General features: G+C 37.9%; 1 protein-coding gene across 1 annotated transcript; it reads left to right on the top strand.

The window, feature by feature from the left end:
• Positions 1–437: 437 nt before the first annotated feature.
• On the top strand, positions 438–14358 carry LOC105931401 (phospholipid phosphatase 1). The gene is made up of 7 exons (XM_012870067.3): positions 438–564; positions 776–936; positions 6367–6518; positions 6606–6886; positions 10294–10351; positions 10948–11124; positions 13131–14358. The coding sequence occupies exons 1-7, from the start codon at positions 539–541 to the stop codon at positions 13254–13256; spliced, it is 981 nt and encodes a 326-aa protein (XP_012725521.2). The 5' UTR covers positions 438–538; the 3' UTR covers positions 13257–14358.
• The last annotated feature ends 1902 nt before the right edge of the window (positions 14359–16260 follow it).

A 16260-nucleotide genomic window follows, 5' to 3' on the forward strand; every position in this document is an offset into this window, starting at 1 on the left:
TTATTTTACTCTGATATTCAAACATTTATTTGCTGTCACTCATAAGTTTGGCTGATATATATAATGTGTTATATGACTGAATCAATATTTTTTATTATTTTTTTTAAGTTTATGGAGTTGATGTATATATTATTGAAAAGGTGGTCGAATTTCATACTTTAACATTTTATTTATAATTCCGATTAATGAGTGACAGATTTAAGCAAGCATAAAAAGTTGTTTTCCAAGGGAATTGTGGCACTTTCAGACCTCTATACTTCACTGTTATAAAAGTTGCATAAAAAAAAAAAAAAAAAAAAAAAAAAAAAAAAAAAAAAAAACACAGGTTTTGCGTCTTTGCTTAAACTGTTGAAATATTCACGTCATTAGCAGGACTAAGTGGAACCTGGCAACATAGGGCACGCTTTACCTGTGTTCGAGGTTTCCGAGCTTCCCGTGAAGGCATCATTAATCTAAGCGCTCTGGGGCGGGTTGGATAATTGTGTCATCTGCTGACGGGAGGGTATTTACTGATGAGCTGAAGGGATCCCGCTGAATTATGATGGTCTGTGAGCAGCAGGAAGGGTGAGCGGCTCGTCCCCTTGTCTGGTGGCTGTTTTTAGTTTTAGTTCTACCTCTTGTCAGTCTTAGAGGATATGTTAAAGCCTCCTCCTCCAGTTTTTTTTTTTTTTTTTGTCCCCACCTCACCCTAAACGCTCCCGTGGTAGATTTTACAGCAGCTCGGACGCTTCCAGAGACAATGACAGTGCTGTGTTTTAACTGTGTGCTGGAATAGAGACACATGTGCGGCAGAAAGGCTGCGCCTCGTCTCTCCTCCTGAAAGCTACAGCAGCAACAGGAAAGCTTTCACTGAGGACAGGAACCCAAGAGGAGCGAAGATGTTTGAAGCCTCAGGAATCCCCTTCATCCTGTTGGATGTTGTCTGCCTTATCCTAGGTAGGTAAACTTCTCCCTGGCCTGGTCTTCTGAACAGGAAGAACTTGTTTTTTTTAAAGGGTTCAGAGCTGAAGTATAGAGGTGGTGCAGTGTGAACTTTTTTTTCCCCTCTTTTGCATAAATGCGACCTGTATGCTCAGAAGAAGGTTTGAGGTTTCAGGAGCCAGGCAGGAAGATGGAAAAAGTCCCACCCTGGGCGTGTTTTGGTCCCCCTCCTCCTTTTTTTTTTCTCTCTTAAATCTGTATTTTTAGCTGCCTGTGTGGAATATAAGCATTGCAAAGGCACGCCACAGAACTGGTTGGGAATAAAACAAACAAGCCTTTTTCAGGTAGCGATCTAGTTTTTGTATGATCAGGTTTAGACTGAGCTCCAGAAAGCTTTCCCTGAGGATATTCCTCACTGCTTAGTCATTGTCTAGTGGTTGGCTTTGCTGCTGACTCTTCACTCTTTCTTCATTTTCTCTCCCCCCACAACAAGCTGACACCAGTCCGTCTGCCCTGTGTTTAGACCACAGGACATTTTGTACTTTTTTGGACTCTTATAAAAGAATGAATACCACATTACAGTGAAATTGCACTGCCCACACTTCACTTTTTTTTTTTTTGGTGCAGCTTTTCATGTTACCACCTCACACATTAAAAAAAGGGAACATATGCTTTTTATCGCCTTCCTTTTCACATTGAAATCATTTAGTTGTAGTCTATATAAGGGAATTGCAACACTTTGGTCTGAATTCTCCCTTTTTTTTTTTTTTTACTCCTGTTATGAGGCGCCTCAGAATTTCGTTTTGGTACTGTCTCTTTAAATGCAAAGGAGGCACATCCCACCATGTCATAGAGCATTCCACTCCACCCTGTTCGGCCATCTTTGTAGTATGCTGGGGGTTGGTATTATAGATTGTGTGATTCCGAAAAAGTTTTCAATTGAAAAAGTCTAGAGTCGACCTGACTTTTGAATTGAGAAAGCTTCCTGGATAGGAAGCGAAACGTCTTCAAACTATGGAAAACAAGTCCAGTTGCTTTGTTTTTTACTTTTTCGGAATGACCATGACCTGGATGACTGAGAATCTTCACCAGCATTGAATTGTGTGGGTTAAATAATACACCCAACAACAGAAGGTTTTGACTTTTCCAACTGTAGCTCCGGCGTCCTTAATGTTGGACTACAGAATTGTGGTGAAAAACAATGGCAGATTTGAAAAATTGGTTAGCAAAAAAAAAGTCTGGTAGTAGCAGCTCCGCAGCAAATACTGTGTTTGTTTGTGAAAAAACAAAACAAAAATAGCGAATAGAGAAAACTGAACAAAAAATATGACCCAAACAGAATGTAAAGATTTCTACAGAATCTAAGTACACAGCTAAATGCATTTATGGGCTAGAAAAAGTGGATTTTGCATGATATGTCCCTGTTAATGTATTTAGTGTGATTTTTAGTCCAACACAAGGTGGTGCATAATTGTGAGGTGGAAGAAAAAGGGTACAACGTTTTCTAAGGATTTTTAGTAAAAATCAGGGGAAAATATTGTTTGTATATTCAGTGACCCTTTATTTTGATGTCCCTAAATAAGATTCAAGGCAGCATTTGCATTGAGAGGCCGCCTTATCAAAAAAAAAAAAAAATGTATCCAATCCACCCATATGCAGTTTAATCTCATCATATTTGTTGATAGTTGTTCTGTTAAGACTTCTGAGGTTTATTATAGAAAATTAGTGAACAAACAGAATTGTGAAGACCAAGGAAACCAGAAGACAGGCCAAAGATAAAGTTCTGGGGAAGTTTAACGCAGATTTAGGTTTTTAAAAACATGCCAACCCTTGATCTTATAACTCTGGATGAGCTGCAGAGAGCCACAGCTCAGGTAGAAGAATCTGTTGGCAAATCTGGCCTTTTATGGAAGAGTGGTGAGAAAGAGTCTCCAATTTGTTAGAAGCCGTATAACAGCCACTGTGTTCTAGTTGGACAACTCCAGGTTTACTTTTCTGCTCTACAAACTGTGTGGGACAAAAGGAACATTGCATTGAATTAATTACCACAACAGAGTTAGAGCTATGCTGAGAGGGGAAGTATATATATTAATTACTTCAAGCCCTCAGATGATGTGCTTCATACTTTTTCTTCATTTCCCTCAAATATGGAGCTGACCCCCCCACCCCATTTTCCAAGCTTTTTTTCCCCCACCTTTGGTCTAAAATTGGAAGAGGAACTAAACAGTTCTTTAATTTCACTTTAAAAACTAAGACTTTTTCTAGTAGAGAAAAATGAAAGATTGTTTCCCCCCCCCTACAGGTTTATGTAGGATTAGTGTTACTAGCTGAATTGTATTGGGTAGTATCTCTGTTTTGACTGTAAATAGTGTCTGACTACAAGGTCATGCAGGTGAAGTCATTTGTTCAAGACGGATCCTTTTCTGAAGGCCACGTAATTAAAAATAAGTCTCACCCTCAGACTTTTTCATTTTCCATTATTTTGGAAAGCTTATTAAAACCTGTTCCCTGTAATTTGTCATCTTCATTCAAACCTTTTTTTGTTTAAGGATCTGAATTTTGACCCATGAACTGTTTAGACTCAAAGAGACTATATTTAAAAAGGGATTAACCAGTGTTGTGTCCAAACATAGCAGAGATAAAAATACTTTTTACATTTTCAGGATTTTTGAAAAGCACTGTGCTGCAGTCTTATGAAAAAAAAATATTTAGAAATAGTTGTTTTGGGCTTGATCTTTAAGCTTGTTTACTGGCAACCAAGAACAACAAACATACTTCTTTGTTCCAAAGAAACAAAAATGAACAACTTAAAGTTGTAAGAAATATTTTAGCTCAAACAAGGGCGTTTCAGAAAGACCAAGGTTTTTTTTGTTCTTTAAAATTCACACTGCAGTGAATGGTGTCAGGTATAGCACATCAACAAAGGCCTTTAGCAAAGATGAATGTTGAAAAACCTGATCCTTAGTGTGAGAGTAATAAAACATGGAAGCCGATGCTTTGATCTGGCGAGCTTTGTCACGTAAATAAGTTGTAGACAAAGACAACATGCCTCATGTTCAAAATACAGAAAGAATAGCGTCATGACACGATTTAAGGAGGACCCAAGGAGAGAGCGTGGTAGTAGCAAAAAATGTAATAAATAAAAGAAAGCTTACAAAATGTCTCACACAGAAGAACAGGCAGGAAGCTCGGGAACTGGACTCTGCATGGAGAAATTGACTAACAAAAAGATGAGGAACATGAAAGACAGGAAGAGAGGAAAAAACGGGGAGCATGAAATCAACTGAAGAGATTATATACTGAAGCAGGGTGGAGAAACAACTGGCGAACAGAAGAGCTAATCAGGAGAAATGAGGAACAGCCAGGACCGAGTGAAGGGAAAGCCGACTGGAGCAGCTGGCAGGATGAATGGTAAAGCAGAACAGGACACTCAGGGAATTATCTGGCAATAATAGGCATAAAGAAATAACTAAAGAAAGCTTGACTTGGGGAACACAGCAGCTAAGAAATAATCAGAGTACAAACAAAAAAGAGAATAAAACCCCAAACACCTGGAGATCGTGACAGATGGGAATGTAAGACTCCCAGAAAACCTGGAGAATGATTCCCCCCCCCCCCTTCTTCAAACATACATTTCATTGAACAGAGTGTAATAAAAGCAATGTTTAGTTAATTATTTATCAACCATTGCCAGAGAAATAAATTAAAGCAATAAATAAATCAGTAAAGAAATATTATGTATAAACAGTGATTTGAAAACTAAATGGCTCGTAGATGTTTGTGGAAAGCAGTTCTAGCCAATTATGAGGAAAACTTCACCTAAATTTCTTAATTTTTGGTTGCAAGAGAGTCAGTCTGGTAGCGTTGCTCATGCTGCATGTGGTGTCACGCCCCAGTTACGACATTGTTCTGTTTTAACCGAAGGCCTCAGGCAGCATACTTCCATCATTGTGAAACTTTTGACTCAGCAGGTGAACCTACCCATACCTGATAACTGCAGACTATTTTTTTTTCTCCCTTGTTCATCACAATGTAATTTCCTGTTGATGTCACAAGCATCGATTAAAGCTGGGTGGATCTTACACCCCAGAGATCCCTGGGGCCTGTGACACAATCATGGGGTTTATTTCGCAGCCCAGCTTGCAATACCTGCATGTAGAAAATGGGGCTGGTGCTGTGGTTTAAAAGTGCAATTAATTGTTCTCCTTTTGGAGAAGTAAGGTGATCTGAAACCTTGCTTCTGGCGCCAACTTCCTATGTGGTGGCAAAGGATTAGCAAAGAGTGCAATGTAATATTAAAGGGAGCATATCATTTCCTTTTCACATTTAAATCATTCAGTTGTGGTATTTGTAAAGTGGAACTACGCTGTTTTGGTCTGAATTCCTCATTATTGTTGCCCCACAGCCGCTCATTTTTTTGCTGTTCTGAAGTTTGTCTGAGAGCAACTGTTTTTGGTGCTGTCTCTTTAAGAAAGTAATCTAAAGGAAGCACTTCACACCCCGCCCCCTCCAGGTAATAAAGCGATACCCTCCACCCAGTTCGGCCATTTTTGCAATATGCTTGGGGACGGTGTGATGTGTTTTGTGGGGTAATGCAGATTGTTCAGAAAATTGAATGGCTTGGAAAAATATAACGGAAATCGAATAAAAAGATATCTTTGCAGCTCCCGGAGAGACTGAATTAAAACTTTTCTGCACTCCTAGAGATGGCAAGTACACAACAAAAACGTATTTAAGGGCTAAAAAAAGTAGATCTTCCTGTAGGTTTTGGATTATGGGATATCAAGATGTCAAGGGGTGGAATTGACCTATAATAATTAAACGTAATCTCAGTGGGCAGGGTTAAAGGGCTAGCAACAAATGACCACTTTAATGTGTTAGACTTTGCTTTTTGACACATCATGGTGACATTATGTTGTGTACTGAAGCAAGTTTGATGCTTACATCATTGGGATGAGTATGTTAATATACAAAAAAAAACATAAAAATTATGACTTTGATTCAAAATGGCCAGCTTCTGGTTAGATCCAGAGCATTAAAAAATTATATAAATATATTTTTTGTGTGACCTAGCAAGGTATGAATTTACATGCATCAGGTTTCGTAGGTAAAACTAGTCAAGGGGGGGTTGGCATCTGATGTTTTGAAGGCGTTCGTTAGCCATGCTATTTTTTCCCCCCTTTTTTACTTTCAAAAATGTAAATATTTTTATAACTTCTAAGTTTTTTTTAGCAGAATTTCTTGACTCATGCATGTTTAGACCCCCAAAAGTGAAGTCATTTATTAGATGAGCTCCTGCTTTTGTGCTCAGGAGGACCAATTCAAAAAGTTCCTCATCAGTTCGTGGCATTTATTCCTTTTTTTAAATGATTTTTAATTAGTCAAAATCTCACTGCTATCTAAAACCTGATGTGCTTTTTTCTGGCTTGTTTTTCACTTTCATAGTTGGATTACCGTTTTTCATTCTTACTCCTAAACACGACCCCTTCAAGCGGGGTTTCTTCTGCAACGATGAGTCCATCAGATACCCCTTAAAAGAAGACACCATATCCTACCAGCTGCTTGGAGGAGTCATGATTCCCTTCACTGCCATAGTTGTAAGTTGTTTTAGGTTCCAGATAAAAAAAATCGGATTTCTTTTCCTATTATGTATTTCCATCATTGCTTGTTTGCTTCCATCCTAGCTCACCTGCGGTGAAGTTATATCCATTTACCTATCTCCCATCAAGAATCGGAGTTTGATAAAGAGGTACATTTTGTGCATCTATAAAGCCTTGGGGAGCTGCGTGTTTGGAGCGGCTGCCAGCCAGTCTCTGACTGACATTACCAAATACTCCATCGGCCGACTGCGGCCACACTTCCTGGCTGTATGCAAACCAGCGTGGGATCGGATAAACTGTAAAACAGGAGGATACATAGAGAACTTCACCTGCACTGGAGACGATTTTCAAGTGGCTGAAGCCAGGTGAGGTTTCACTGACTAAATGGGATTCATAAAAAGGTTGATATAGTTGCAAAGCATTTTCAGCTCTGATGGTTTTAAAGTTGTAAATTCTAGTTGAGTTACAGAGAACATAACATAGCTGCTCAAGTTATCTTTTTAATCTGCAACATTTTGCCGTACAGTTGGTTATCTCACATTACTTTCACAACTTCAAAGTCAGATGTATGAAAGCCATAAGAACACAAAAAATGTTTACATTTCATGAGAGATTAGACTGCAGCAGACTGAGTAGCTAACGTGTCATATCACGCCTGTTGCACACTTGTCATGCTTGGGGTGTGGTGGGTGGAGCCTTCTTTTATTTTCAGACAACAATATTACACCAACCCAAAATAAAAAAACACATTAACAATGGATGACAGACTGCTTTAATACAAATGAATCTAACTTGGAAGAAACCATTACTAGGAACAAAACCACTGCAACAAATGACGATGAAAATACAATATTTAAAATAAGGATCAAACCAAACCATATATTTATTTACAAACTAAAAATAGTTTAATTTACTCCCAATAATTATTCCAAGATAAACGTAAAACACACCATCGTGCAAAAACACCCCAAAAAAAGAAAAGGTAACAATTCTTGTCTATTAGTTTTTTTTTAAAGAGGGAAGGCCATCAAGCAGCCCAATGTTGCAGTTAAACAAAATTAATCAATTGAAAATCCAGTTGCTGTATCATCATTTATCAGTGCTGTACACATGTGTTTTCACAAACAACCAAATGGGTATCTGAAATGTTGATGTAGCAGTCACTCAGTGCATGCCAGTCATGCAGTAGTTCTGCAAAACAAACAATGAAAAATGCAGCTAAAAATGTCGTTGATGCACGTTTAAGCTTTGGGAACTGGTTTACTTTCTAACCTTTAAAAAGCATAATTTGAATCTGATTACATGCTGCATAGTTACAAAGTGGCGGCAGATGACAAGAGTTGAGTGTATTTACGTTATGCCATATGTTAGCGCCATATTGAATTGTATTTCTGAATAATTAACCAGTCTTATGTTAACACTCAAACTGGGGTAAAAAATAAACAATTATTGATTTGCTTTACATTTTAAGACTAGGGCTTTCACCAGTTTCTGGTAAAACTGATTTTATTCTCAATCAGAGATAAGAACGCCATGGATTATAAAAAATCACTAGAATTACCTGGTTGAATAAAATTGTTACTTATTCTTAGTGATCTATATTCAATGATGAGAAACACAAGTAAGAACCAGACTTTCAGAGCTTATAGATGAACAAATTGAAATGGTCCACTTCCAAAGGGCTGGAAGAGAAGGCGTCTCATTTCCATCTCAGGAGACACTCCCTGTTGTCCATCAGTCTTCCTATGGTCAATAATAAGTGGACTGAATTTGCATAGCGCATTTCTAGTCATACTGACCACTCAAAGTATTTTACACACATTGAACCACTAAACAGAAGTAAGAAACTTGGCCTTAACTGGCTTTGCGAAAGGGCACATTGACATGTGGCAGAAGGAAGCTGGAGTTACAGGAAATCCCAGCTTCGCATCATGACTATCCTATTCACTGAGCCACAATAACAAGGGTGATCCCACCCGACCGTAGACTGGTACAAAATGTCAGTCTTATCTCAATCCTGGGTCATATACAGGCGGCCTTGTGTTTTTTTTAACACAAGTTTTTAACCCATCAAAGAAGCATTAAAAAAGAATTATCATGGTCCATCAGTAGCCACACAGAAGATCCTAAAACTCTAACCAACCACTGAGCTGCACACATTGGTGTCAAAGGAAATGGAAAAAGCAGATGAGATTGAAAAGAGAGCATTCTTATTAAAAAAAAAAAGGTGTAATAATGGACCTTCCATTTCGAAAAGATGAGGCCAAATCACCAATAAGAACAGCAGTGAGGGATATATGGCAGGAGAAGTGGGACACTGATACTAAAAGACATTATTACAGAATATGGAAATCAATTAAGTCTTCAAGGAAGGTGAAGAAGAGAGGAAGTAATCTTTTCAAGGTTGAGATTGGGGCATACTGGATCAAATTCAACTCTTTATTTAATGGCTAAGTGTGTATATAATGAATATGATGTCTGTGGTGTTCCTGAGGATGTAGACAATATTATTTTGAGGTATACTAAATATGACTGTGAGAGGAGTATAATGCGTGATAGGACGTATGAGTTGGAATTGGGATGGAACTTGGAAGGAATATTGGGTATTAATGAAAAAAATGAGTGAAGGATGTAAAGCTTTATTTGTATTTCTAAAAAAAACAGATTTAGTCCCTATTATATAGTGTTTTTGTTTTAGTTTTGTCTTTCTATTCTTTAGAATGTAACCTGAAGTTTAAACTCTGAGATTAGACACGCCAATGCAGTAGGTGGTGATATACACCCGGAAACGTTGGTTGAGATTCACCATTAAAATCACACAAGAAGGAAAAAGAAGAATCTGGCAAAAGCATTTAAAAATAATTTGTCAGATTCAAATAACCGATAAAGCATCACATTAAGTTGGGAGGGTAATTGAAGTTTTAACTGATCAAAAGCTTTTCGAGTTGAAGGAAAGTCTGAACTGTACTTCATTTGTCTTTAGATTTTAATATGAAATCTGTTGGCTTGATTGGAGTTTGCAAAAGACTAAATACATTTTCTGCTACATGCCAGTGAGAATAAACACGTATTACAATTTGAAATGCAACTGGTATATTTTCCAACTTTTATCTGAAAATGATTCAAGATTTAACAGTTTAACTCAAAAATGCTTTATAGTATGGTGTTAAAAAAATGAGAAACTCTAGCTATGCTTTTTCACGTCTTCTCCCTTATGTAGAAAGTTTTGAAAAAAGTGGGGAAAAAAAGGCTTTTAAATAACAATGGAGACATGTTGCCCTGAATAACTGATTTGGTAAACAAAATTTGATTTGCCTACGGCCAAATGTGGACCTGAAGCCAAAGGACTCTGGTCCGGGTGGCAAAGGTTGTGAAGACAATCGGCAGCAGAGGGTGCAGCAGCAATAAAACTATCCAGGAAGAAGGCCGGGAAAGATCAGTAAAGGTGTCTGGTTCAGAATGTTTTAGAAGCAAAGACATTTTTCAATTTGGACACCATCTAGAGACATAATGGCATTTCTGCAAGAGGAAACTAGTCATGGTTGGCAGCTCACTCCCACACATCTTTTTCCACTTGTCCCAGCAGGGTACAAACAAACAGGAAGGTAATCAAAGTCAGAATCTTAGGGCTTGACAACAAACTCGCTCTGCTTTAGTCCAGTTGTAATCTCTTGGAATTATGGAACGTAGTTAAGACATTGTTTTGTTTCCACTGCAGAATGTGTGTTTTTAAAGAAAAGGGGCTAAACTTCCATCTTCTTCTCGTTCATAGATTGTCCTTTTCTTCTGGCCACTCGTCCTTCTCCATGTACTGCATGTTGTTCCTTGTTGTAAGTACAAATTTAAGCACCAAAATTTTAGCCATTGTGCAACTTTGGAGCACCCTTAGCCTGAGTTTGAGCACTGAATGCATGTAATAACCCTCGAAAGTAACAATCATCATATTAAGGCAAGCGTTACCTACCCTAGGAGCTCTCAGTTAAACACATAAGACTATTTAAACAAAAGCAAGCCCAGATTTTGCTTTGTTTAGCTCACTACATGTGCCCCTGACTGCATAGTCCTACTAGGCATGCTCATGGGTCAGGTCATGTGCTTAACTGGCCCTGATTGGAAAAACAATGAAGCACAGATACTGAGATAGTGCACAAAAGAAGTTACCTTCAAATCTGAACAGAGCAGGAACTACATGAAAGGTTTACATGTCATATCTTGAAAGGGTCAGGTTTACACTTTCTTATTTACTTCCGACATCCAGTCTGAACCATCTCAAGTGCATTCCTTCTCCTCTTTTCTTTTTTTCCCTGCCAAAAAAGACCAGCAAAATGGCTTTTGGGACCACATGTACAACAAATATTGATCTAGACTGTGGAATTTGTAAGGTAAGGTGTAAACTGTACATTTTTCTTTCCTCTGATTGCTGCAGCTGTATCTTCAAGCCAGAATGAGGTCAAAGTGGTCACGGCTTCTGTGCCCTACCCTCCAGTTCTTCCTGATTGCCACTGCTGTGTATGTGGGCCTGACTCGAGTGTCTGACTACAAACATCACTGGAGTGACGTGTTTGCTGGCCTCCTGCAGGGGGGTTTGGTGGCTGTTTTCACAGTAAGGTTTCCTGTAATCTGTTTGTCATGTTTCCATGAGTCGAATCATTTCATCGCGCCATCTTGACCTATTTCAAATACTTGTATTTGGATCGATTTCTCAATTTCTCGTGTTATTATTTTGACACTGTCAGACATAAAAGGCACGGTTCTTTTCCACACTGAGACATTTAGTCATCTTGTCATGTGTTGTTGTCTAAACAACTAAATGAACCCCTGATCATAAGACGCTCCAAAGCATGATGGTTCCATCACATAGTCTGCTGTTCTCTTTAACTCATGAAACAATCATCAGAAATAAACATCTTTCCAAAGGAGCAATTGACATAAGTACATTCCATAGTCTATTTGTAATAAAACAGAACGACAGGAAAAAAGTATGAAACATTGAAGGAAGGTGCAGAAAGACATCTATCCATAAATAATTGGGCAACAATCCTGGTACTTTGTGCAGATTAATATCAGTTGGTTCTTGTCTTGACTGATGGCCAATAAAGAGGTGTCTCATGGTGTCACGAGAAACATCTCATAGAGAGCAAAGATGATGAGCTTTCTGCAGTAGTAGCTCTTTGAATCTTCCACAGTGGATCTCAAAAATTTTGGCTAAAAATTGAAAAATCCGGGAATAATTGCATTGCATTTGCACAACAGAATCAAACTAAAACTATGAGTAATATTTTTTAGCTCTATTCTCTTGTCATTAGTTTGGAAACTGCTTTTTTTCAACATCACTTTCAACCTCCTTTTTATTTTTTAAATGTTTAATATTTGTCTTTATTTTGTACCTAAAATCGAAATAAACTTCTAGTTCATTAAAAATGCTAACAAATTTCCTAAGGTAGATATTTGTCAAAAAATTCTATTATCTTTTTTCAAAAGGCCATAAGATTGGCGACTCTGTTCTGGTGGACTGAGAGCAAAAATTACTCTTTGGATATTAAGGTTGCAGACATTAGCTCTAAACCTTTGCAAGCTCATTGTTGTCATTGGCTACCTACCTTGCATAATAAATCTGGCACAACCTGGAACATACTGCAATATTTCAGATGAAGAAGAGAAAAGATTTATCAGCATTTGCCCATTTATTTGCAATCAATTACATGTTTATACCATGCATAAAAATTCATGTCATCTATATACATTTGATGTAAAAAGAACAATTATTTAGAAGATCATTGATGTAAATTATGAACAGTGGTCCAAGGATAGACCTTTGTGGAACACCTTTAGAGAGCTTCATAGCAGAAACTCCATGGTTGTGAATGTGGACATTTTACATAAGATTAGGCTCAAATTAGTTGGTTGACTGGCTCCTATAGTATTCAGTCACACTTGATGGAAAAATAGAATAAATAATAAATAAATAATATACATGGGTACTTGCGATTTGACCATGTATCTGAAGATCTTTCTGAAATATAAGCAGATAAGTACATGAATATGAAATGGTTTGGGTTATTGGTATGCCATGGATGCAGGGTGGGATAAACTCCAAAATTAGACACCGGTTTGTGTCTGTCTATTAAATTAATAACCCTGTAACATACACTGCTGGTTGCAGTTCTAACATAATAAAATTGGGGAAAAGGTAGAAGGGATGTGCCATATATACTTTGGAAAGGCAAACTTGGATTATAGAATATTTTGGCTTAGGAAAACAGGAGTTTATTCTACGCACAGAATTGAATTGCAGTTCAGTCATTGCATAATAGTTGACGTTAAACTGACAAGCAGAAAACAAGAGCAGTAACATTTGTGCGTACGTATTTTTTTCTACCTTTTAATGATATGCAAAAATGCCTTAAGGTATTTTGGGTTTGTTGAGAAAACAAACCGGCCCGCAAACAGGTGACACTAAAACAGGTTAATGTGCTGTTTAATGGTTCATTTTGTGTATATATATTTCATTTTTAAAGATTATTCCAGAAAAATGGTGTCCTTCGTAGATAATTTTCTATTCTCAGCGACATGGTTTAATGTGTCTTTCATTTTGCCCATCTTCTACAGGTCTTCTGTGTCGCCAACTTCTTCTCACAGCCAGTGGAACCAGTGGTCTCGCAGGAGGAAGACGCCCCTCACACCAGTTTACAAGAAAACCCCAACAATGGTAACCACTACGGCAGCACTGAATGACTCTGGTGCCTCAAAGATGTTACTCTGCCCAGCCTCCATCCCAAAAGGCCCTCAGAGTGGACCTAAAGCCCATAAATAGAAATGACCCGCTGCCTGTAGGAATGAATGCATGGTCCTGTGCCAGCTTTGTTTATGGTGCCATTTGCTGCAGGCTTTGGCTGCTACCTGCTGCAGCTTCAACTACAGACACAAGTGCACTCTGCAGGATACTTGTAGCACATACTTGTCTGGTTTGCCACCTTGGATGAAAATTCCTTTTTTAAAAGAATATAATCGGCCTCTGTATCCATGCTGCAAGCAGGCTTGTAGAGATCTTTTTGGTACTCATGCATAAGGAAATGAAGACGGTCTTATAAAGAGACTGAACTTTAAATTAATATATTTTATATGGATTTTGCCTTAGATGTATGCTGCTGCCTGCTGTCAGCTTAATCTCTGATGTCATTTTATACATGTGAAACGATATTTTTGTTTTTTTTTGGGTAGTTTGTGTATAATTGCTGATATTTTTGCTCTGAAGTTTGAAAATACATTTCTCGGGGAAATAAAGAGGGGAGAAAACCCCTTTGCTACCTTGATACAAAGGAAATTTTGTGTTTATTGTCTTTGGAAAACACAGAGCAGATGGTGCAAAAATGCTAAATCAGATTATTTCCAAGTAAGTGGAAGGACTGATGTAAGTTATGGAAAGAGAATGATTCAGAAACCAGCCTGCTGGTATTATCATATTAGTAAACATTTCACATGGCAGGTCTATAATTCAGGTATATAAGAAAGCAACAAGTGCACAAGGTTTTAATTGCTTTTACCAACTTGCATTATCTAGGAACTGGGATAATGTTTTCTTTATTAATTATTTTGAAAGTAGTGCATAATTGCGAAGAAGAGGGAATGTTATGCATTGTTTTTTTTAAAAATGAATTATTAAATATCCGGTGTGGCATGTATTTGTAATCGGCTCTCTTTACTCTGATGCCCTCAAACAATATCCAATGCAAACAGTTGCCTTCAGAAATCACCTGGGTAGGAAATAGTCCTCCTGGGTGTGATTCACCTGAACACACCATCCCTGTGATGAGACATGGTGGTAGCAGCATCCTGCAGGAAAGCTTTTCTTTAACAGGGACCAAAAGGTTAGTCAGGGTCTATGCGAAGGTGGATGGAGCTCATTTCAGATGGTAAACCTGTTGGTGAGGCTTTGCCGAAGATTCAGTTTCCGGCACAATGACCCTAAATTCGATTACAGACACGGCTGTGGTTTGGATGAAAGTATTAGATTGGAAACCAACTATTCTTTTAGCCCCTCTTCAGAATTAGGCTTTGGTTTGTGTGTTCAATTAATAACTCAATAAATACAGTTGCAGCTATGACTTGAAAAAATGGGGAGAAGGCCAAAAGGATGTATATACTTTAAGGCAACCTGGATTATTAAACAGTTTGGTGTGGGACCTCAGAGAAAACAGTTTATTCTACTCAAAGAATTGAGTAGCAGTTCAATCATTCCATAATGATATGTTTGCAAATTGAGTTTTTTTCCTGTGGCTGTACATACAAAAACAATAAAAAAAATTGTGTTCACTAATTTTTCTAAATTTGTAATAATATACAAAAATGCCTTTTAAGTTGAGTTCTTTTCCTACTTCCTTGTATTGCTTCCAAGAGCCTGTCTCACCTGTAATCTTAAAAGTAAGTCTTAAATTTTTTTTAAAACATCTTTATTGTCCCACAATATAAAACTAACTACTCTTAACTAACTTTGGTTTACCCTGTTGGGATGTTTTTAAAACTAAATCATTTTTTTTTTTTTTTTAAATGGAGGCTTTGCTCTACTGAGCAGTTTTGCAAAAAAAAAAAAAAAAAAAAAAAGGCTTTTCGAAAATGTTAAGTAATTTCAGACATGCTGTCGGTCTGGAACGCATAAACAAAAAGCTGAAATAATGGTTTAACCATATTAGGCTGAATTTCTCCTTTCCAAATCTACTTTACGGCTAAAGAGCCATGTCTCCTGACTCGTCATTGTTTGTTATTGTCTTGTCTTTCAGCAGCACAGAGCTCTGTCTCTCTCTCTTACTGTCACGCTGACGCCAACAATAGTCCTCAGTGAGAGCAGCTCCACTCACTCTCTGTCACATGTCTGACTTCATCTCACCAGGCAATCATGCTGTTGGAGCAACTCGCTGCATGCTTTCTCCATTTTAAGTTTCAGATTGACTAACAGAAAGAGGACAAAGTGTTCTTCTCCAAAAGATGGTTTAGACAGTTTGGGAAGAGACAGACAAGAGAGAGGAAGTGAGAAGATCAAGCGGGGTCACTAATGAGGAAACTTACAACAGAGGTGTCCAAAGTGTGGTCCGTGGGCCGTTAGCGGCCCTCTGAGTGATTTTGTGCGGCCCATGCCAACTCTAGGATCTGTCCTTCAAGTCCATCTGCTCCTGTTGATGCAGATGGACTTTTTTTTTATCTTTCAGGAGGACATTTTCACAGGACTGCTTCTTAAAATAAATAAATGTTAGGTACAAACCAATATATGTCTACCAGTTTTCTGCATTCATCTTAATTTTGTAGTAAATGGAACCACAATCTGGCAACTGTTACTCAAAAGCAGACTGGGGTGCTCCCACCTTCTCTGCCACTGATTAATACAGCGAGGTCAACCCAAGACCAATTGTTGGAGCTGAGCTAACACTATCTAAAACATTCTTTCCACCCAAAAATGGAAACTTCATGTTTGTCTGACTTATGACACAACTGTGAAAGACTCTAATGTGTTAAAGTGTTTTTAATTTACAGATCACTGTTAAACATAAATCCGTTTTGTTTTGTCTCGGTTTGTCCAAGAAACAAAGGTTTGTGGCACACCTCACCACACTCTGATTAAATGATTGAAATGGTTCCATTTATCATTTTCACAAAAGCAAAGAGGTGTTAGGGAAATATTTCAAACCGAACTGTTGGTTTATTCTGGAAATTAAGGACACATATTGACATTAATAAATCAGAGCCA

Source organism: Fundulus heteroclitus, chromosome 12, assembly GCF_011125445.2.
Source record: "Fundulus heteroclitus isolate FHET01 chromosome 12, MU-UCD_Fhet_4.1, whole genome shotgun sequence".
Taxonomy (NCBI): Eukaryota; Metazoa; Chordata; class Actinopteri; order Cyprinodontiformes; family Fundulidae; genus Fundulus; species Fundulus heteroclitus.

Coding starts and splice junctions, on each gene's coding strand:
- LOC105931401 (XM_012870067.3), top strand. CDS start 539: ATGATGGTCTGTGAGCAGCAGGAAGG. Junction 937..6,366: donor TGTTGTCTGCCTTATCCTAG/GTAGGTAAACTT, acceptor TCACTTTCATAG/TTGGATTACCGTTTTTCATT. Junction 6,887..10,293: donor TTTCAAGTGGCTGAAGCCAG/GTGAGGTTTCAC, acceptor TCTCGTTCATAG/ATTGTCCTTTTCTTCTGGCC.